Source organism: Carlito syrichta, unplaced genomic scaffold (assembly GCF_000164805.1).
Source record: "Carlito syrichta isolate Samal-C Ts95f unplaced genomic scaffold, Tarsius_syrichta-2.0.1 Scaffold313175, whole genome shotgun sequence".
Classification (NCBI taxonomy): domain Eukaryota; kingdom Metazoa; phylum Chordata; class Mammalia; order Primates; family Tarsiidae; genus Carlito; species Carlito syrichta.
Window position 1 is genome coordinate 600643 of NW_007257271.1, and position 23148 is coordinate 623790.

Sequence of the window (23148 nt, forward strand, 5' to 3'; positions counted from 1 at the left end):
CTGGGAAGTGGGTGTGGGAAACTCGCCGCAGGGCCAGCCAATGCCACGACTGCCAGGCCATCCACCCCTCGGGCGCCTCTGGGCTGAGCCTCTGGGCTGGCACCTGTGAGCCAAAACCACTCAGAAACCATAAAGCCCATGAATCCACTTTCTTTTGTGTGTGTGAGTGTGTTGGAATCTCACTCTGTCGTCCAGACTGGAGTGCAGTGGCCGCTCCCAGCCCCCACAGCCTCAACCTGCTGGGCTCCGGCGATCCTTCCGCCTCAGTCTTCCAAGTAGCTGGAACTACAGGTGCGAGCTACCACGCCCAGCTAATTTTGTGATTTACTGTAGAGATAAGGTCTCATCAAGTTGCCCAGGCGGGTCTCGAACCCACGGGCTCGGACAATCCACTCACCTCACCCAAAGCGCGGGATTACAGGCTGAGCCACCGAGCCTGGCTTCGTCTTCTTTTTTGATGGGGGTGGTAGGTAACATCTTTATATGGGCCTTGACCCCCCAAAAGCCTTTTCTGTCACTCATGAATAAGTCAAATGAGCTTTTCTCTCTATATTTTTTAAACAAATGGACAAATTTATCTATCTATCTAGTCAGGGCCTCACTCTGTCACCAAGGCTGAAGTGCAATGGAATGATCATGATGATCACAGCTCACAGGGACAGCCTTGATCTTCTGGGCCCAGGTGATCCTTCCACCTCAGTATCCTGAGTAGCTGGGACTACAGGTGTGCGCCACCATGCCCAGTTAATTTTTTGATTTTTGGTTTTTTTTTTGTACAGATGAGGTTTGCTATGTTTTCTAGGCTGGTCTTGAATTCCTGGGCTCAAGCAATTCACCCACCTCAGCTTCCCAAAGTGCTGAGATAACAGCATGAGCCACTGTGCCCAGGCAGCTTTTCTATATTCTGTAAATTTTCTGTGTATGAAAGGCTGGAGTTGGGCTATGAAAGCTTTTCTAGCTTTATTGTGCAGGATTCCTCTTTCCCTTTCTTGTTACTCTAAAGCAAGCATGTCCAACCCATGGTCTGCAGGCCATGTGGCCCAGAACAGCTAGTAATGCAGTCCTACAAAGTCTTTCAACATCATGTGCTTTTTAGCATTCATTTTCTTCATGACCCCATGTGTAGTTCCATTTTTGAAGTTAACAATCACGCCTTATTCATGATATCACTTTTTGGCAACATATACATTTGTAAGCAGATGTTTTCAATTAAGAAGCACATGAAGAACAAAATTTGAATTTTTCTGATGGGTATTTTAAGAGCTCACTAAGAACTGTGACCACTTCCATCGAACCAGACATTGATAGATTAGTTTTACAAAAAAAGGTCAAATTTCCCATGAGTTTTATATTGTCTTCATTTTTCTAAACTTTATAATAAAAAATTAAACAATAAAAGTTTTATTATGAGTATATACTAACTATATTACATAATTTATGTATGGCCCAAGACAATTCCTCTTTACTTGATGTGGCCCAGGGGCGTCAAAAGGTTGAACACCTCTGCTCTAAAGTATTTACACATATGGCCTTTCTGTGAAGCCCACCTCTGCCACAGTATTGCTATAATGCTTAGGTTTTTTGTTTTTTTTTTTGAGTTGCAGTCTCACTCTGTCCCCCAGGTTGGAGTGCAGTGGCACACTCAAAGCTACTGCAGTCTCAACCTGCTGGGCTCAGGTGATACTTTCACCTCAGTCTTCTAAATAGCTGGAACTACACGTGTGAGCCACCGCACCCAGCTAACCTTTTGATTTATTGTACAGACGAGGTCTCACCATGCTGCTCAGGGTAGTCTTGAACCCTGAGGCTCAGGTAATCCTCTTGCCTCCACCTCTCAAAATGAGGGATTACAGGCGTGAGCCACAGCGCCCAGTGCTTGATGCTCAGTTTAGACTCTAAGAAACTAGGAGCTCTTCTGGAAAGGAACTTCTTGTTTTTTTTTTGAGTCAGAGGCTCACTCTGTCGCCCAGACTGGAGTGCAGTGGCCACTCCCGGCCACCGCAGCCTCAACCTGCTGGGCTCCGGCGATCCTTCCACCTCAGCCTTCCAAGTAGCTGGAATTACAGGCACGTGCTACCATGCCCGGCTAATTTTTTTGATTTATTGTAGAGATGAGGTCTCATCAAGTTGCCCAGGTGGGTCTTGAACCCGCGGGCTCAGGCAATCCACTCACCTCAGCCTCCCAAGGCACGGGATTACAAGCTGAGCCACTGAACCCGGCTTGGAAGGGAACTTCTTTTTTTTTTTTTTTTTTTGAGTTGGAGTCACTCTGTTGCCCAGACTGGAGTGCAGTGGCCGCTCCCGGCCACCGCAGCCTCGACCTGCTGGGCTCTGGCGATCCTTCCACCTCAGCCTTCCAAGTAGCTGGAATTATAAGCGCACGCTACCACGCCCAGTTAATTTTTGATTTTATTGTAGAGATGAGGTCTCACCAAGTTGCCCAGGCGGGTCTCGAACCTGCGGGCTCAGGCAATCCACTCACCTCAGCCTCCCAAAGTGCTGGGATTACAGGCTGAGCCACCGAGCCCGGCTCGGAAGGGAACTTCTACAAGGCATTTCTAAGTGCCCTGAGGATCTAGGTCACCTCAGCAGATCAAACCTTCCTGTAGTACCTCTGCCCTCACCTCCACTTTCAATCAGAATGAGGACACCTCTTTTAAAGGCAAGGACTTGTGTTGATTTTCTGGCCCCAGGGTCTGAAAAGTTGACTTTTGATTTTCCTTCTCACTTTTTCAGAGAGTTGAAATACACACAGAAACTTGCTACTCATATTTTCAGGCTCACTGGGATGCCTTTCCCTAATTTTGTTAACAATGTTAACAATGTGCAGTTGCTCACAAAGATAGTTTTTTGGTGAGAAAATAAAAAGGCACTCAAAAACTATGTTGCCATTGCCTTTTTGCTTCTCAATGCTCTGGTCCTAATACCTATATGCCCTAATGTTAACAGTTTTTTAGCAACAAATTAAGATACTAATATTTACATTCATTGGAGTTCTTGTGCCCTTTTTTTTTGAATCAGAGTTTCACTCTGTCACCCAGGCTGGAGTGCAGTGGCATGCTCACAGCCACCGCAGCCTTGACCTGCTGGGCTCAGGTGATTCTTTTGCCTCAGTCTTCCAAGTACCTGGAACTATAGGCATGCGTCACCATGCCCAGCTAATTTTTTAATTTATTACAGAGATGAGGTCTTGCCATGTTGCCCAGGTTGATCAGGAATCCCTGGGTTCAGGCAATCCTCTAGCCTCTGCTTCCCAAAGTGCTGGGATTACAGGTGTGAGTCACTGTGCCCAGCTTCTTGTGCTTTTTTGATAGGTAAAATGCCTTTTCCCAATAATTATGTATGCTGTAAGATTCTGCAACAAGTTATCATCAGAGAAAATAAGAAATTTACAAGAATTTAAAGCCATAATAGCTCTTTGCTAGTATCCTCATACTCTTTGTTATCTAGTAAACATTTATTCAGTGTCTGTTATATGTATGACACACACATATTCTATATATACTCTGTTCTTAGTACTAAATATAGACAAAAAGACTTCAGTCTTTTCTTAGGACCGCACAATTTGGTGAGTAATACCAAGCTTAAGAATAGAATAAAAAATATACTATAAATGCACAAATATGTGAGTTATTATACTCTTTGGTAGGAGTTTTAATATACACACTAGAAATATTAGTCAGTCATTAAAATGGCACTGTAAAATGTTATTTATTGGATGAGAAGAGTTCACAATGTATGGTTAAGTTAATCAAAGCATGTTATCAAAAAATTCCATTTTTGTTAAAATGTTTCTATGCATGAGTGTATGTAGATAGAGAAAAACATACTATATCTATAACTGTAAACCGTATAACAACTTTGGACAGAAATTTGGCAACAACTAGAAATTCTGTTTCTTGTATATAAATACAAGAAGGTATCACAAGCAAGTTCACTGTAATATTGATGTAAAGACAGGAAATAATCCAAATAACTCATCAATAGAATGGATTAACAAATTATGGTATATACATAGATGGCATATTATTCAGTCATAAAAAGGAATGACGTTATGATAAATGCTATAACGTGGATGAGCCCTGAGAATATGCTAAATGAAATAACTTAAACATAAAAGGACAAATATTTCATGTTTTCACTTATATGAGGACCCTAGTCATAAGTAGAACAAAGGTTACCAAGGACTGGGAAGGAAGAAGAAATGAGGAGTTATTTGCATACTGGGTCTAGAGTTTCATTTTGGGATGAAGAAAAAGTTCTGGATGTGAATAGCAGTGATGGTTGCACAACATTGTGAATGTACCTAATGCCAGTAAACTGCATACTTAAAAATAACTGAAACCCAAACTTATCATAGCTTATTACTCCAAGCTTTGTTGCTTACCTGTATTAAGCCTGGCATAATCTCTGGCAAGAGGAGGTTAAGGGTTTCCTTGGATACTCTCTCTATCACTTTTGTTTGCATTTTGATTGCAGCTAGATTAATTGGGTAATCTGCAGTTTGGATGATAGGACAAAGCACTTTGATGCACTGCTCTGGACTAATTGAAGTAGCCAATACTGATGCTGCTTCCTCAGCAGATCTTACCACCTACAACAAAAAGGAAATTAAGCCAGAAAGTGATTTTTGAAAACACTGTATCATGTCCTAAAAGTATAAACTTCAGATGTATTTAATAAGACGTATTTGAGATTTGCTTTGAAAATACTTCAGTAAACAAATAAAAAGCGAGGATACATATAAAACAGGCAAAATATCAGTTAACTGTTGAAGCTAGATGGATACATGGGACTTTATTACACATCTCTCCCTTCTTTTGTGTTCTTTTACTGTTGGCTAAAGTAGTTTTTCCAAATCCCATTGTGGTCTAGTTGTGCTAGAACATGGAGCTCTATTTACCTAGACTGTAATATGAATGGAGTTCCTTGCATCAGCCATGCTGAGGCCCTGCTCATTATTAGTACCCTTATCTCCAGGAGTGCTTGTGCCCGTTTTATCACACTAATAGAAAATAAAGTAAAAATATCAAGTATTATCAGAAATTAACATGATATCCTCCCTTTTCATAATGATTTTCTTTCCTTCTATATTGGGCCTGGAGAGGATAAAATGTTGGTTTTGCAACTAAGAGAAGAATTCTTTTTTTTTTTTTTTCTGAGTTGGAGTCTCACTCAGTTGCCCAGACTGGAGTGCAGTGGCCCCTCCCAGCCACCACAGCCTCGACCTGCTGGGCTCCGGCGATCCTTCCGCCTCAGTCTTCCAAGTAGCTGGAATTACAGGCGTGCGCTACCATGCCCGGCTAATTTTTTTGATTTATTGTAGAGATGAGGTCTCGCCAAGATGCCCAAGTGGGTCTCGAACCCACGAGCTCAGGCAATTCACTCACCTTGGCCTCCCAAAGCACGGGCTGAGCCACCAAGCTCGGCCAAGAGAAGAATTCTTATTAGAATATGTAATCTCTAAAGATGGTCATAAAAACATGTTAAAATAATTGCTTTTTATGTTACTCTATCATGTCTCACCATGTTGCCCAGACTGGTCTAGAACCCCTGGGTTCAGGCAATTCTCTTACCTCTGCCTCCCAAAGTGCTGGGATTATAGGCGTAAGCCACCACACCCCAGCTATATCCCACATCTTAAACAAACAAACTATATATATATAAAGCCATGTGCAGTGGCTGAAGCCTATAATCCTAGAACTCTGGGAGGCCGAGGTGAGAGGAATGCCTGAGCCCAGGGGTTTAGACCAGCCAGGGCAATTTGGTGAGACCTCATCTCTACAATAAATCAAAAAATTAGCTGGGCATGGTGGTGTGCCCCTGTAGTTCCAGTTACTTGGAAGGCTGAGGTGGAAGGACTGCCTGAGCCCAGCAAGTAAAGGCTGCGGTAGCCATGGGCGCATCACTGCATTCCAGCCTGGGTGACAGAGTGAGATTCCATTAGAGGGAATCTGCCGGGGGAAGGGGACACACCTCATCAACAAGAGTACCTGCATAATGAACATTTGTATACCTAACCTTGAATTGTACCCCACATCTTTAAAATAAAAAAAATTAAGAAAGGAAAAAACAAAAAACTAAACATGCAAAAAAATAAACAAACAAATAAAGATTCTCACTGATTTCAAAGGAACTGAAATGCAATATAAGGAGTGAAATGAAAAAAATAATAAAAATAAAAAAAATTTTATTTCCTTTTCTAATTCTTTCTAAGATTATAATAAAATTACTCATGGTTAATTAATATCACTGGTGGGGAAGGGGCAATATCATAATTGTAATGTAATGAAACAAGTTTATAGAACTCTTTTGAAAGCTCTCATTATTTTATTGAATAAACTTATAAAGATACAGCTTCTATAGGCAATTTACAACTTAAAAATAACCGATTTCTTATCTTCATTAGTTATTTTACAAAATCAGATTCTTACTGCTAAATGGAAAGTGAAGATAAGATTGGTGAACTCTAGGCAGAAGACTAAAAGTAAAGCAAAGGAGAAAATGAAATCAGATAAATTATTTGTTTGAGCTGGCCTATTTTCGGTGAAAGGCCATGATATCACCATAATTCATTTAATAGAAAAAAATGCTCAACTCTTGATCAGGTATTCCTTGAATATCAAGGTAAGTGTTCATCAAAAAGCTGATAAATAAGGTTACATTTTGTACAATGCTTACAAGTTTTGTGCAACAAGAGAATTTAACTTTCAGGTAACTTACCTCTTTATGAGGATCTTTATGTGCTTCCAATGTTTTCATGACAGTTAGTTCTGCATAGTTTTTAAACCTTGCTGGTTGATGCCTTAGGATTTCTCTTAAAACTTTTAATGCCAAAGCTCTGATTGTAGGCTAAGAAGAAGAATTTAAATGTTTTTAATATGTTGTAGACTAATGTTAATATTTTCAATATTTCTTAACTTTTTTTTTTTTTTTTGGCTTGTTTTTATTTGAGTTGGAGTCCCACTCTGTCGCCCAGACTGGAGTGCAGTGACACGCTCCTGGCCACCACAGCCTCAACCTGCTGGGCTCCGCGATCCTTCCACCTCAGCCTTCCAAGTAGCTGGAACTACAGGTGTGCGCTACCACGCCCGGCTAATTTTTGATTTATTGTAGAGATGAGGTCTCACAAGTTGTCCGGATGGGTCTCGAACCCACAGGCTTAGGCAATCCACTCACCTCGGCCTCCCAAAGTGCTGGGGTTACAGGCTGAGCTACCGAGCCCGGCCTTTTTTTAAACTTTTTTTTTTTTTTGAGTTGGACTCTTACTCCATCGCCCAGGCTGGAGTGCAGTGGCAAGCTCACAGTCACCTCAGCGTCAATCCGCTGGGCTCTGGCGATCCTTCTGCCTTAGCCTTCCAAGTAGCCAGAACTACAGGCGTGCGTTACCACGCCTGGCTAATTTTTTGATTTATTGTGGAGTCGAGGTCTCACCATGTTGCCCAGGCTGGTCTCCAACCTGCGGGCTCAGGCAATCTTGTTGCCTCAGCCTCCCAAAGTGCTGGATTACAGGCTTGAGCTGCTCCCAACTGTTTTTTTTTTTTTTTTTTGAGTTGGAGTCTCACTCCCGGCCACCGCAGCCTCGACCTGCTGGGCTCCGGCAATCCTTCCGCCTCAGCCTTCCAAGTAGCCAGAATTACAGGCATGCGCTACCACGCCCGGCTGATTTTTTGATTTTATTGTAGAAATGAGGTCTCGCTGCCCAGGTGGGTCTTGAACCCGCGGGCTCAGGCAATCCACTCACCTCAGCCTCCCAAAGGCGTGGGATTACAGGCTGAGCCACTGAACCCGGCTTGTTTTTGTTTTTTTTAACTTTTAAGGGTTTTAATATTGAGGGGAAATTGTAGACAATTGCATAAGTGGGCAGCATGTTACATAATTTTTACAATAGAGTTTTTTCAACTCCACCTGAAAACTTATATCACACCTCTTATATATGCAAGAAATCAAGAACCATCTACATTCTGACTATAAAAGAAAGTTTTACTTCTGAACAGCTAATTTAATTATGCAGAACAGATAATCTGTACTTTTCTATAAGAAGCCAATCTGCAACCTTTCATTTTTCCTGTTGCTAACTGTTTCAAAATTGTTGAGCTAATTGGTTAAGAAAAAGTATTTCACAGTGAAAATTTCACACAGAAAGCAGCAGCCGAATAGACTTTTTCCCAATTTCTGAATCTGGATAGTACCTGATTAATAGGCAATCTGAAAAGAGACAGGAAGGACAGGCTATTGCTTACATATTCTGTCATTTACCTCTTTATCTCCAAGGGTTTCAAGCAATAAAAGTAATATTGTTTTGAAGTGTTCATCCCAAACACTGAAAGATTCTTCCTGGGTCAATTTCATGAGTTCATAGAGGGCAATTTTTCGTTCTTCTATACGTTCATTATGGTTAGACAGCTCTTTCAGCAACTCTGCAACCAGGTCAGAATGGTCTAGGGAAAGATCTGTAAAAGAAACAGGATATTAATTCTGTAACTTTATAGGTTGATTCTCACAGGTATGGAAACGACGACATCATTATGAAACACAATGATGGTTATAAAAAGACAAAAAAGGACACTAATTTTCTTTTCAATTCTGTCACTTCTAAAACAACAATGTTATTTTTAAACTTTTAATAATAAAAATGAACGTAAGAGAGGCGAGTATAATGAACTCTTATCATCCAGATTTAACAGTTTTCAAGATTTTACCATTCTTAGCCCATCTCTCTCTCTACTCCCCCTTTTTCTGATGTATTTCTAGCAAATCCAAAAATATGTCTTTTTCTCCTTGTATACTTCAGCATGCATTTTTATGGTGTCAGGCCAGGAGTCTCACAATGTTTGGGCATTCCACTTTTAGCAATGTGAAAAATGATCACTAGATTTAAGTGGTGACGATCTGACAACACTGTAAGTTACCCATGAATCTTTTAACCAATGGTTTTGCCCACTGATTGTTGCTGAATCAGTTATTATAAGGAGAGTAAAAAATGGTGTGTATCTAATCATACCATTTCTTCCATGGGCTAGCATTCTTCTGTAGAGAATAACTTTCCCAACCTGAGTTATTTTTATTTTTATTTTTGAGTTGGAGTCTTACTCTGTCACCCAGACTGGAGTGCGGTGGCAGCTCCTGGCCACTGCAGCCTCGACCTGCTGGGCTCCAGTGATCCTTCCGCCTCAGCCTTCCAAATAGCTGCAACTACAGGCGCACGCTACCATGCCCGGCTAATTTTTTTGATTTATTGTAGAGATGAGGTCTCACTAAGTTGCCCAGGTGGGTCTCGAACCCGCGGGCTCAGGCAATCCACTCACCTCACCCTCCCAAAGGTGCGGGATTACAGGCTGAGCCACCAAGCCCGGCTTGAGTTATTTTTAATATTCTGAAATACAGTTTAAAAGAAGTGGCAGAAGAGATTCTTAAAATACTTTTCTCTACATTTCAGAGTAAAGATTTGGGCTAAATGGTTACCAAGGATTTTTGTTTAGGTTTTTTTTGTTTTTTTTTAAGTACAATTATAGGCCAGGCATGGTGGCTCAAACCTGTAATTCCAGCAATTTGGGAGGCCAAGGCAAAAGGATTGCTTGAGCCCAGGGGTTCGAAACCAGCCTGGGCAACTTGATGAGACCTCGTCTCTACAATAAAAAAAAAAAAATTTAGCCAGGCATGGTAACGCGTGCCTGTAGTTCCAGCTACTTGGAAGGCTGAGGTGGAAGGATGGCTGGAACCCTGCAGGTCGACACTGGGGTGGCTGTGAGCCTACCACTGCACTCCAGCCTGGGCGACAGAGTGAGACTCCAACTCAAAAAAAAAAAAGTATAATTATAAGTTCATTGATTTTATGACTTTTAAAGGGCACTTAGTGCTTATTTTCCAACAACAGTCATTATATAGTGCTTTGAATCATTTTTGTAGAAATGAGTTAAATCTAAAGGTTTACATTTAAACATTACAAACTACCAGAGTTTCTCTTAAATTCTTTTGATGATCAAATACATGATAAATTCAGGCCTTGAGACACTTGAGCCGACAGTGGCCTGAGTTTGTGCCATAGATTCATTTCCTCCCTAAATCCTTCTCTTGAATGAAACAACCAAAGAATATGCTGCAGACCAATATTAGAACAATACTGCTTGTTTAACAAGAATTATTCTAACAGGATAAAGGCATCTCTATAAAACCCACAAAAATCACTCCTGGAAAGTTATAGGTTACCAGAATTTCACAGATATCTGAGAATCATTCTGGTAAGAGTGTACTTTATTTCAGATGGATAAAGAGAATTCACAAGAAAATGCTTTTTCAAGGAAGTCAGTTGTCTTTTCCATGAAAGCAGGTTTTGTAATTATTCTAGTAGATAATTAGACATAACTTGATATAGTGGTCTGGACAGATGTATAACAAAAAAAATAATTTCTTCCAGAGAAAGCACATAAGTTATTGCAAAACTGAACTCTTGTATCATAATAATGAGATAATCCTACTGAAGTTTTCCCCTTCTGACAAAGAGTGGCACTGTGATCAAGTAAAAAGAGCCTGCCTCTTATAGAACATAGACAGAATATAGTCTCTACCTCCTAGAGTCATGGTGAGGACCTGGGCCTAGAATATAGTAAACTCAGTAAATTCAGTAATATTAATCTTCCTGTGTCCTTCTGACAAATATAGGCACAACTGCAATTCTAATAATGTTATTGCTACAGTTCTAAAAAAATACGAATAGTCTTTCATGTTGGCAAACTGATGTAACTCTCCCCTGAATAACTGCATGATCCTCAGTAGAGGATGTATTTTAGTATATTATAGTACCCAGTTAACTTTACAAAGGTTATCATTGGATGTGGATGCTAATGGCCTTTTTTAGACTTGTTACAGTTTTGATCAATGTGTTTGTCTGTAATGTAAGTAGCAACACCTGGGTAAGAGACACATTTAACCTTTGCACTTGGAGACATCTTACAGACGTCTCACCTACCAGCAACTCAACCTACATTTTTCACTTTTTTACAAAATAGTGAAAAATGAATCACTTCATATAAAATACTATAGCACTGAAACCAATTATTTTTTGCAATGATATATGGCTTATAATGAAATTTTGGACATTGTGAAACTTATTTATGACAAAAAAATCAAAGTTTTATATCTTATATGTGGCTAATGTGTGGTATATATGTAAAATAGTCACTGACATGCATTGCAGGTTCATTGCTACATGTTGAGCAATAGTAATTGGTTTGATGTCTTCCACATGGTGTTTTTCTATTTGAGCAGATAATGTAGTCTTGTTTTCTTCCTTCCACATTAATAATATGTAATTTATTGTCCAGTCTGTTGTTCTAAGAAGATGTGGAAAAACAAATTTATGATTCCTGAAAACCACATCTCAAATGATTGACCAGAAACTTGACAAATTTCAAGTGGGACCACAAGTTTTTCACTTTTTTCTTTTTTTGATGCTCGGTACAGTATATGAGTTAATAATTTCTAGTCCCAGAAGAATAATTTCCTATACCATTATAAGGAGGATATCTGTAAAACAGTATGCAGAAGCATACTGGTCCATGCTGCTCATATTTGCAATATAATTTAAAATCATTTCAGGTTTTTTGACTGATAAAAAATGTTTCCACCATATAACGTCTTTGTGATAGATTTTATTCCTGCAAGATTCCAAGTGCTGAGAATTGTAACAATCTTTTTCTCCTTCCACACAAGAAGCATAAGATTATTTTTCCTATAAAGCTTTCTTCATTTAAAACTTTGGCGTTTTGATTTGTGCTGGCATTCCCTTTTGACTTTGATTGTACCAGTAAGATGATATTTTATCTTTAGTAGTTTTTCTGCTGGACAATACTAGTGTAATATCTGTCAGTTAACATGTGGTATCCTGCTGCATTGGGAACTTTTTCCAACAACTTTTTATGTAAATGTAATGGAATTCTGGTGCTTACTGGAAGATCAAGTGGAATGATGTTTTGGATGTATACTTCCACAGTAGGGAAGAACTGAAAAAAGATACCGTGTTTTTGAACCAGCTAGTGCATAAATGAGTATACACCATTTGGTAGGTTTATTCAGACTGTATGTTATAAATGGTATTTGCCCTTTAAATTGAACAACGAATCTGTCATAACAAATTGCCTAATCTTGTATGAAGTATTATAAAAATTTTGAATCGATATATTCCAAATAATTATTGTCCTTTCAAATACAAGTTCTGATTGTTCCATCACTCGACACAGGTGTTTTCAAATGAAGCATCCAAAAAGATGTGCATAAACTTTCTCTATTGAATGTGTACTCAAAGAAGAGTGTTTTACTACTGAAAGCAGTTGACCAGTACTCTTACAAATTTGGTACTTGAATTACGCCAATATTTAGGATAACTGCAATAAAAGCTAAAAAATTCTGTTGGTCAATGTCATACCACTTATACCAAATCGATTTGTGTGATAGCTGCTTTTTCCTTATTTTTTCATCTGCAAAATGAGGTTTCTTTTATTACACGATCCACTAACTCATTTGTAAAATACAGAATAAAATAGTCAATAGGTTCTTATATTATTTGCTATTTGTGGTTCTGTTGTTTGAGGATGTACAACAAAACTTATTCTCGCTGAAGGATCATCTTTTTCCATAACATCCCATTCTTTACTTGACAATGCATTGTGTTCTACTTCTTCAAAACTACTAACACTTTCATCGCTGTCATTTTCTATTATATTCACCCATTATCTTCTTGGTGGGATGACATCACTATCACTACTATCGTTTTCTTCCACATTAATGTTCATTTTTTTCTAACTTATCTGTGTAAAAGTCTAAGTCTAACTCATCTTCACTGCTGCTTGTAACTCTCACTTTTGTCTTTTCATTTTGCCATTCATTCTGCAAGCTAAATAAATGGTAAAAATTTTCTAGCTGTAAATTACAAAGTCATGAAATTTATCAAAAGAATATTATTTTTCCAGTTTTACTTTTCTGTTTTAGTACGGACAGATATATGTGATCTGTGCTGCTCGATACTTCAATATAATCTGCCTTCTACTTCGAAAGTCTCTCTTTTTTATTTTTTGAGTTGGAGTCTCATTCCGTCACCCAGACTGGAGTGCAGTAGCCGCTCCCGGCCACCGCAGCCTCGACCTGCTGGGCTCCGGCGATCCTTCCGCCTCAGCCTTCCAAGTAGCTGGAACTACAGGCGCGTGCTACCATGTCTGGCTCATTTTGATTTATTGTAGAGATGAGGTCTCGCCAAGTTGCCCAGGCGGGTCTCGAACCCACGGGCTCAGGCAATCCACTCACCTCAGCCTCCCAAAGTGCTGGGATTACAGGCTGAGCCACTGAGCCCGGCTGAAAGTCTCTTTCTTTTAAGGCTACAGTAACTTGCTTACCTATCTTTTCAAGTTATGCCATAGGATAAGAAGGGTACACCTATAGCTGCCTTTCTCATACAAACACTCTTTTTTTTTTTTTGAGTTGTAGTCTCACTCTGTCACCCAGACTGGAGTGCAGTGGCCGCTCCTGGCCACCGCAGCCTCAACCTGCTGGGCTCTGGTGATCCTTCCGCCTCAGCCTTCCAAGTAGCCGGAATTACAGGCATGTGCTACCACGCCCGGCTGATTTTTTGATTTATTGTAGAGATGAGGTCTCGCTGCCCAGGCGGGTCTCGAACCTGCGGGCTCGGGCAATCCACTCACCTCAGCCACCCAAAGGTGCAGGATTACAGGCTGAGCCACCGAGCCCGGCTACAAACACTCTTATTAAAAAGAAGTGTTGGCACTACTGTGAAAGAACTTCACACATTATTGTTACATAATGCCAGCTGATATCTTTTTTACGTATATCTCAGTATGTAGTCCATTTCTTTATTTGCGTTTTAGTGCAATCTGAATGGAAAACTTCAAGGAAACATAAATGTTTGAAAAATTTGTGCTGGCAGAAGTTTGTCCTGTATAATCACCAGCAATCTCTTTATGTCCCCTGAGAAGGGACATCCGAGAGGTTTGTTAGATTTACAATGTCCTCTTGGAGGGGGCATCCAAGTGTAAAAGGCTAATAAGTATCAGATTTTGAAACAACTTCCTTTTACAGAAATCCTGACTTACTTAAACAATTATCTTTTGTCAAAGGCTTTAGGCTTTAAAAAAAAAAAGAAATTTTGCAGAGGGGAGGGGAATAAAAGAAAACTCAAAACAGCAATTGGGACCAATTAGACAAAAGGATAACATTAGCAACACACATGATAAAGTAATATTAAACAAGGTCTATCCCAACTCAAAATTTAAAATGAAAATAGGTAATAAATAAAAATGACTGCCATAAGAATCTTGGAACAACTACCACTGTGGTTTTTATTTTATTTTATTTTTTTGAGTTGGAGTCTCACTCTGTTGCTCAGGTTAGAGGGCAGTGGCATGCTCCCGGTCACCGCAGCCTCGACCTGCTGGGCTCAGGGGATCCTTCCACCTCAGTCTTCCAAGTAGCTGGAACTACAGGCATATGCCATTATGCCCAGTTAGTTTTTTGACTTAATGTAGAGATGAGGTCCTGCCAAGTTGCCCAGGCTGGTGTCAAACCCCTGGACTCAGGCAATTCTCTCACCTCAGCCTCCCAAAGTGCTGGGATTATAGGTGCTCAGCCTACTACTGTGGTTTAACTGAGGGCTTATCCATTTTCAAAGAGTATTAACTCAGCATAAAATGGCTGTGTATGTTTTAGAGGTCAATCAAGCATTAGGCTATGATGAAATACTGTTCTCAAGTTCAAAAATACTATACCCAATTTAGGTTTCAGTTATATAGTTCCCAAGATGCCTTCCTTTAACAAATGGAAAGCACATGATCATTAGTAAGGAAGAAGAGAATTAGACAATAAGTGGGTGATCTTGCTAAGTTGTCATAATTTTGGCTTTGTGATATAGCAACTCTCTTGATATGAGAAAATGATAAAAACACGATTCCTCAACCTCATTAGCAATCAAGGAAAATTAAAATGAAGATATTTTTTCATTCACCAAAATTACAGATAACCAGGCATCAGGAGACAGATTCCCAAACAGACTAAGGAGGGTCTCCACATATGAAAGAATTCCAGCAGGTAGGAAAGGTGTTCACTTAAAGTAGCAGCCAGGTGTGAGCTGTTGGAGCCAAAGTGGAAAGAGAAGAGTGCCCACAGCTTTGGGTGAGGATGGAATGGCAAAGCCTAGCAGGATGAGCAGTGGATCTATGCAAGTGAGGAGGTGGTGGCAGAAATGGAAAATTGGTTGCATCCAGGAGGATTAATCAAATAGGTAAATATATATATACACATATATATATATTTTTTGAGTCGGCGTCTCACTCTGTCGCCCAGACTGGAGTGCAGTGGCTGCTCCCGGCCACTGCAGCCTCGACCTGCTGGGCTCCGGCGATCCTTCCACCTCAGCCTTCCAAGTAGCCGGAACTACAGGCGCGCACTACCATGCCCGGTTAATTTTTTGATTTATTGTAAAGATGAGGTCTCACCAAGTTGCCCACGTGGGTCTCGAACCCGCGGGCTCAGGCAATCCACTCACCTCAGACTCCCAAGGCGTGGTGGTAAATATATTAAAGACAATAAAAGTTAGGGTTTTCACTATCAGAAAAGCAGGTTATTAATCTGAAAAAGAAGAAAATTAGAAAGAATCTCTAAACACACACTCCCTAGCTCTGGCCACTGAGAGGTCTGGAGAGCAGTGACATTCCATGAGCAGTGAGAACATCTAGTGAGGATGTGTGCTCTGACAACTGCTTTTTTTTTCTCCCAAAGACCTTTTTCAAGTCATCCACTGATGCATCTTATCACAGAGGTATAAAAAGGCAGGCAGACTTCATTATTGTCTTTCCCCACTGTTGCAAGCCCGTTCCACTCTAGATAAAGTGCCTTTCAGGAGCTTGAAGGATTGGCACTGCCTCCAATCATTTTTCTCTTTTTCCCTTTTTTGGAAGCTAGACATTGAAGATCAGGACATTCAAAAACAACTTGCATATACAGAGAAAATAGGAAAATGTGACACTGGAAAATGTGACAACTCATGCCTAGGGAAAGACACAGGCTCAGAAAAGAGGTCAGGAAAGCCTTAAGTTTACACCTCAAGCTGATTCTAGGCACAGAGACAGCCTATAGAAGGCAGTAGGCTGATATATATTCAAACAGCTAAAAATAAAAAATAAAAACAAAATTGGTTGGATGTTGTGGCTCACATCTGTAATTCTAATACTCTGGGGGGCTGAGATAGAAGACTTGCTTGAGGCCAGTAGTTTGAGACCAGCCTGGGCAACAGTAAGACCATGTCTCTACAAAAATAAAAATAAATAAACAAATACTTAAAAAGAAAAAAAAAAACCTGTCAACCAAAATCCTTTATCTATCAAAACGGTCCTTCAAAAGTGAGGAAGAAATAGAAAGCACAGTATATAGAAACTTGAAAGTACACAAAGAAATAAAGATCTCAATAAAGGTAAATAAATACATGGATAATTACTATTATTATTATTTTTGAGTTGGAGTCCCACTCCTTTGCCAGGCTAGGGTGCAGTGGCACGCACGCTCACAGTCACCCCAGCATTGACCTTCTGGGCTCCAGTGATCCTTCTGCCTCAGCCTTCCGAATAGCTGGAACTAAAGATGTGTGCTACCATGCCTGGCTATTTTTAATTTTATTGTAGAGACGAGGTCTCGCCAAGTTGCTTGGGCTGGTCTCGAACCTGCAGGCTCAGGCAAACTATTCGATTCAGCCTCTCAAAGTGCTGGGATTACAGATTGAGCCATGGAGCCTGGCCTGGATAATTACTAAAGCTACTATTATTGTAACAACAGTTTGTAATTCCATTTTTTGTTTTCCACATAATTTAAGAGACTACTGTCATAAAATACTTATTAATTGAATGTTTCTGGGCACAACTGTATATAAAGATATAATTTTATGACATCGACAACAGAAATGGGTAGGGTCAGAGCTAGACAGGCACAGAGTTTCTGTATGTTACTGAAGTTAAATGGGTATAAATTTTTCTTTTTTTTACGTCATGATTTCGCTCTTGCATGGGCTTAAGTACAGTGGTGCACTCATGGCTCACCGCAGCCTCAAACTCCTGGCTGGTCTCAAGTGATCCTCCTGCATCAGCCTCCTCAATTGCTGTGCCTGGCTTAAACTGGCATAAATTTAAAATAGTATTACACCTTTAGGATATTAAATGTAATCCCTATGGAAATCACCAGGAAAAAAGATAACAAATATACTAAAAGGAAATGAGAAAAACATTTAAACATTTCACTACAAAAAAAAAAAATCAAGTAAACACAGTAATGTAAGAAATGAGTGACGCTGGGCATGGTGGCTCATGCCTGTATAGTCCTAGCACTTTGGGAGGCAGAGGTGAGAAGACTGCCTGAGCCCAGGGGTTTGAGACCAGCCTGGGCAATTTGGTGAGACCTCATCCCTACAATAAATAAAAAAAATTAGCTGGGCGTGATAGCACATGCCTATAATTCCAGTTACTTGGAAGGCTGAGGAAAAAGGATCGCCAAAGTCCAGCAGGTTGAGGCTGTGGTGGCTGAGAGAATGCCACTGCCCTCCAGTCTGGGTGACAGAGAGAGATTCCAACTCAACAAAATAAAAAATAAAAAAAATAAAGAAATGAGTGACAAACAAGTTATAAAGAAACCAAACTGCAACACGACAGAAGTCCTTTCTTAATAGTAATTACTTTAAATGCTAATGGATTAAACTCTCAAATTAAAAGATAGAAATCAGCTGGGTGCTCATGCCTGTAATCTCAGCACTTTGGGAAGCCAAGACGGGAGGCTAATTTGAGTTCAGGAGTTCGAGACCACTCTGGGCAACAGAACAAGACCTCATCTCTATAAAAAAATAATAAAAATTAGCCGGGCTTGGTGGTGCACACCTGTAGTCCTGGCTACTCAGCAAGCTTAGGCAGAAGAATCGCCTGAGCCCAGGATGTCGAGGCTGTGGTAAGATGTGATAATGCCACTGCAATCCAGCAGGGGTGACAGAGTGAGACCCCCTCAAAAAAGAAAAAAAAAGATAGGGATTAGAAAAATGAATAAAAACACATACTCTATAAGTTGTCCTCAAGAAACTTACTCCAGATTCAAAGATGCAAATAGGTTGAAAATAAAAGGATGAAAAAAACAAAAAGGTTACAAGAGATAACGTAAGATATATGTTAATAAAAGGTTCAACACAACAAGAAGTATGAAGCAAAAACTGACAGAATTTAAGGGAAAAATAAGACAGTTCTACAATAATAGTTGAACTCTCTATTGGACTCTCACTCCTAATAGTACACAGAACCACCAGACAGAAGGAAATGACTTAAAAAGAACACATAAAACAACTAGATCTTACATACATATACAGAACACTCTACCGAACAACAAAGTAATACATATTCTTCTCAAGTGCTGATGGGCCAAGACAGGCCACAAATTAAGTCTCAACAGATTTAAAAAGATGGGTATCATATGAAGTATCAGGCCGGGCGTGGTGGCTCACGCCTATAATCCCAGCACTTTGCGAGGCTGAGGTGAGAGGACTGTCTGAGCCCAAGGGTTTGAGAACAGCCTGGGCAACTTGGCGAGACCTCATCTCTACAATAAATCAAAAAATTAGCTGGGTGTAGTAGTGCATGCCTGTAGTTCCAGCTACTTGGAAGGCTGAGATGGAAGGCTCACCTGAGCCCAGCAGGTTGAGGCTGAGGTAGCCATGAGAATGCCACTGCACTCCAGCCTGGGTGACAGAGTAAGACTCTGACTCAAAAAAACAAAACAAAACAAAAAATAAAGTATCTTTTCCCACCACATGATTAAATTAGAAATCAGTCACAGAAGTGAAACTGGAGTTGTTTCTTGGATATCATTAAACTTTTCTTGATTTCAAGGATGATCTCAAGATGATTACTCTGTTTCTCATTCAGGGGAAGAAAACTACCAAGCCACTAGAAATGTGTTCTACAAGATGGGAGAAAACACTCATGTTCCAAAGATCCTTCATTTTTAGACAGTTACAATAAAAGAGCACACACGTTCCTTCTGCTTCACTGATTATCAGTCCTTCAAAATGTAGGCAGTAGCAGTGTGACTCAGAACATACCATCAGGAAACTGGTCAGCATCATCATCGAACATGGCTTCCTTGAGAGCAGATTTATTGAAGGGACTGACGCCATCTGAATAGTTATATGGATTATAGTCTCGAGAGCGTGGAGAGGAGTGAGCAGGCATCGAATGGAGCAGTGAAGTTTTATTATCAAGAGCTGTCTGGCTTGAATCAGTAGCATCACCTCCTGCTCTTGGGTCAGACATTCCAGGGCCACCACACAACTATCAATGGGAAGAAAAAGGCACAGCGAATTATTCATTTTCAAATATCTCTAATATATCTTTTTTGTCTAAAAAGCAATATTAAAAAAGTAACAATAACTAAGTGAAAAAAATTAAGCACTGGCCATCAACATTATAAATTAAAATTTATATTCAAAATGTCAAACTGGTCAGGCATGGTGGCTCACACCTGTAATTCCAGCACTTTGTAAGGTCTTGGCAGGAGGATCACTCAAGGCCAGGAGTTCAAGACCAGCCTGAGCAACATAGCTATACCTCATTTCAACAAAAAATAAAATAAAATGGAATAAAAAGCAAAAAAATTAGCTTTGTGGTACCATATGCCTATAGTCCCAGCTCCTTGGGAGGCGAGAGTGGGAGAATCACTTGAGCCCAGGAGATCGAGGCTGCAGAAAGCCATAATTGGGTTACTGCACTCCAGCCTGGGTGACAAAGTGAGACTCTGACTAAAAAAAAAAAAAAATCAAAGCTTATAGTAAAGATATAAAGAAATCACAGCTATGAGGGCAAATAAGAAACTGTAAAAGAATGTTGTCTTTAACCCTTTGCACTCAAATGCCCTTTCTGAGGGAACATTAAGAGATTATGCCAGAGCAAAATTTTCAAACATGTATATTTTCTTGATGTTTTCCAATCAAATGGAATGAAAAAGCAAATAAAGAGATGGAATATATACTGAGATATGACTGATTAGTTGGGAAGTGGTTTTCAGGAATCATGAATGCATCCTTCCAGATCTTCTTTCAACAACAGACTGGACAATAAGTTACATATTATTTTTAAAAATTTAATTATTATTTTATTTTAAAGATGTGGGGTACAATTCAGGGTTAGGTTCATAAGTGGTCAGCCTGCAGGTAAAGTTTGGGCACCCTTAAATTACATGTTATTAATGTGTGAGGAAAACAAGACTGAATTGTTTGCTTAAACAGAAAAACACCAAGTGGAAGACGTCAAACAAAATTTTTTTTTTTTTGAGTTGGAGTCTCACTCTGTCACCCAGACTGGAGTGCAGTGGCCGCTCCCGGCCACCGCAGCCTCAACCTGCTGGACTCCGGCGATCCTTCCGCCTCAGCCTTCCAAGTGGCCGGAATTACAGGCGTGCGCTACCACGCCCGGCTGATTTTTTGATTTATTGTAGAGATGAGGTCTCGCTGCCCAGGTGGGTCTTGAACCCGTGGGCTCAGGCAATCCACTCACCTCAGCCTCCCAAAGGCGCGGGATTACAGGCTGAGCCACCGAGCCCGGCTACGTCAAACAAATTTAATGTTGCACATCATGTATCAATGAACCTGCAATGCTGTCGGTGACTGTTTTATATATTACCATACATTAGAAAAATATAAGATATAAAATTTTGATTTTTTGTCATGAATAAGGTCTTCAATGTCCAAAATTCCATTATAAGCCAAATATCATTACAATAAAATAATTGGTTCCAATACTATATTATTTAATATGAAGTGATTAGTTTTTCACTATTTTGTAAAAAAGTGTGGTTGAGTTGCTGGTAGGTGACCTGTGAGCTATCTCCAAGCACAAAGGGTTAATGATAATTACAGTTCCCTTGCCAATGGCTTAGTGTCTCCAGTTAAAGATACAGAAGAATCTTCATTAGCAATAAGGAATTAAAAGCTGCCAGATTCCATTATTAAGGTAATAGTAAATTATAGGATGATAGTAACAACCCAAATTTTGAAAGGCCTGCCTTTGTTTGTTTTTAAAGAAAGGCTTAAAAGGCCTGCATAAGTTTGGAAGGAAATCAGTGGAGTTTGGGAATATTAACATACTTACAAAAATATGAATACTGATACAGATACTAGTATCAAAATCATTGCTGCAAGTATCATCACCTCCTTTTACTTAGCAACTATGTGCCAAGCCATTTGCTAGGTACTTTACAAATATTCTTTAACTATTACTATGCACCTATTATGTACCTGGCATTGTTCTTGGCATTGGGAATACAATAATGAACAAAAGAGAGAATGATGTATATACGCTTGTGGAATTTTATGTTTTAGTGAAGGAGTAGAGACAACAAAAAAACCTTAATGAATAAGGTATATGGTATGTTAGCAGATGATTAGCATATGAGAAAAAAATAGGTAGTGTGGGATCATGAGTGATGTGGGAGGGGTGGAGTTCACAGACAACATAGGGTGAGGAGGGTTCACTGAGAAGCCATTTAGGTACTTGAAGGAAGAGAGAATTATACAAGGAGCTATCTGGAAGTAGAGTATTTCAGGTAGAGGAAAATAACCAATACAAAGATCCTGAGGCAGGAACATGCCAGTAAGTTCAAGGAACGGCAAGAAGGCCCGTGTGGCAGAAGCAAAGTAAACAAGGAGGAAACTAGCAGACGAGGCCAGAGAGGTAACAGGAAGTCTGTTGTGTAGACTGGTTTTTACTGAGACAGGGACCTCCTACAGAGTTGTGAGAGAAGAATGAGAACAAACTATAGGTCAAGGGCAGAATGAAGGAGGCTAATCAGATGCCTATATTAATAATCCAGGTGAGAGAAGTGATGAAGATGATGGCTCGAACCAGAAAGGCAGTGATGAGAAGAGGCTGAACTCTGGATATATTCTATAAGTACAGCCAATAGGCTTCTGACAGATTTAGTATGGAGGATGAGAACAAGAGAGGACTCAAAGACAATGCCTTTGTCCAAGGTTTTTGGCTGGGCAAACTAAGACAGGGAAGAGCAGTTTTAGGGTAGACGACCATAAGTTCAAGTAGGCAGCTGAACGTATAATTGTGGAGCTTAGGAGAGTGGTCTGGGATGAATCGAATCATGTGATTTATTATACTCTCAATGACTTAAAAATGATAGCCTGATTAGCTAATAACTGCCAGGAACTGGGATTTGAACTTGCACTGTCAAAATCCATGACCTGATTTCCCCACCCTATACCATGCCGTGTCTCAAGAAATAAAACAAAACTGAGTCTCAGTTAAGCAATGATTCTTGATAATCTGTTATAGCTACCACAAGCAGTTTTTAGGGTAGGGAACCTCAAATATTAATGGTAAGCTGGTTTTTGGCAGCCAGTTTACCAGGTCCACCACAATCTAACTCTGCCTTATAGGCATGGGGAAAAAAACCAATAGCAGGAAAGAAGCCAAGAAGGCAGAGAAAGGAGCACTTTAGAGATATGCAGAAGCACTACAATGTCCTGCAATTTTGCAAACACTGAAGAAATAATAACGTCTATAGACACCGGTGAGATGGTTTATTTTCAGAAAAGTCTAAGACGTCGGAGGAAAGTCTAAGAAGCAGCAAAGTAAAAAATAACCTCTCTTTGTATAAAGGCAGAAGCAACAAACTCAACAGTAATATTTACATATGTCAGAAGGATAGGTCATAACATTCAGAACTGGAACCACGTAAACTGATAATGCCAATCACTATCACAACACTTAACAGGAAGAAAAAAATCTATGCTCTATCTTGTGAGACTCATGTGATCTGGGTCAGGCAAGGTGGCTCACACCTGTAATTCCAGCACTTGGGAAGGCTGAGGTGGGGGAAGGACTGCTTGAGGCCAGGAATTCAAGTCCAGCCTGAGACAGAGAGAGGGAGAGAAAGAGGGGGAGAGAGAGGGGGAAAGAGAGGGAAAAGGAGGGAGAGGGAGGGAGAGGGAGGGAGGGAGGGAAAGTGGGGGGGAGGGGAGAGAGAGAGAGAGAGAGACAGACACACACACAGACACACACACACACACACACACAGACACACACACACACACACACACACACACACGCTGCT

General features: G+C 40.1%; 1 protein-coding gene across 7 annotated transcripts in view; it reads right to left on the reverse strand.

The window, feature by feature from the left end:
• The window catches only part of CLASP2 (cytoplasmic linker associated protein 2), a 207754-nt gene that overhangs the window by 12267 nt on the left and 172339 nt on the right, over positions 1–23148 (reverse strand). For all 7 annotated transcript variants that reach the window (XM_008070162.2, XM_021718618.1, XM_021718620.1 and 4 more), the window contains 4 exons: positions 19130–19358; positions 8260–8453; positions 6724–6852; positions 4388–4594 (listed from right to left, as the gene is read on the reverse strand). In XM_008070162.2, the coding sequence (XP_008068353.2) occupies positions 4388–4594; positions 6724–6852; positions 8260–8453; positions 19130–19358 (759 nt within the window). The remainder of the gene's footprint in view (positions 1–4387; positions 4595–6723; positions 6853–8259; positions 8454–19129; positions 19359–23148) is intronic.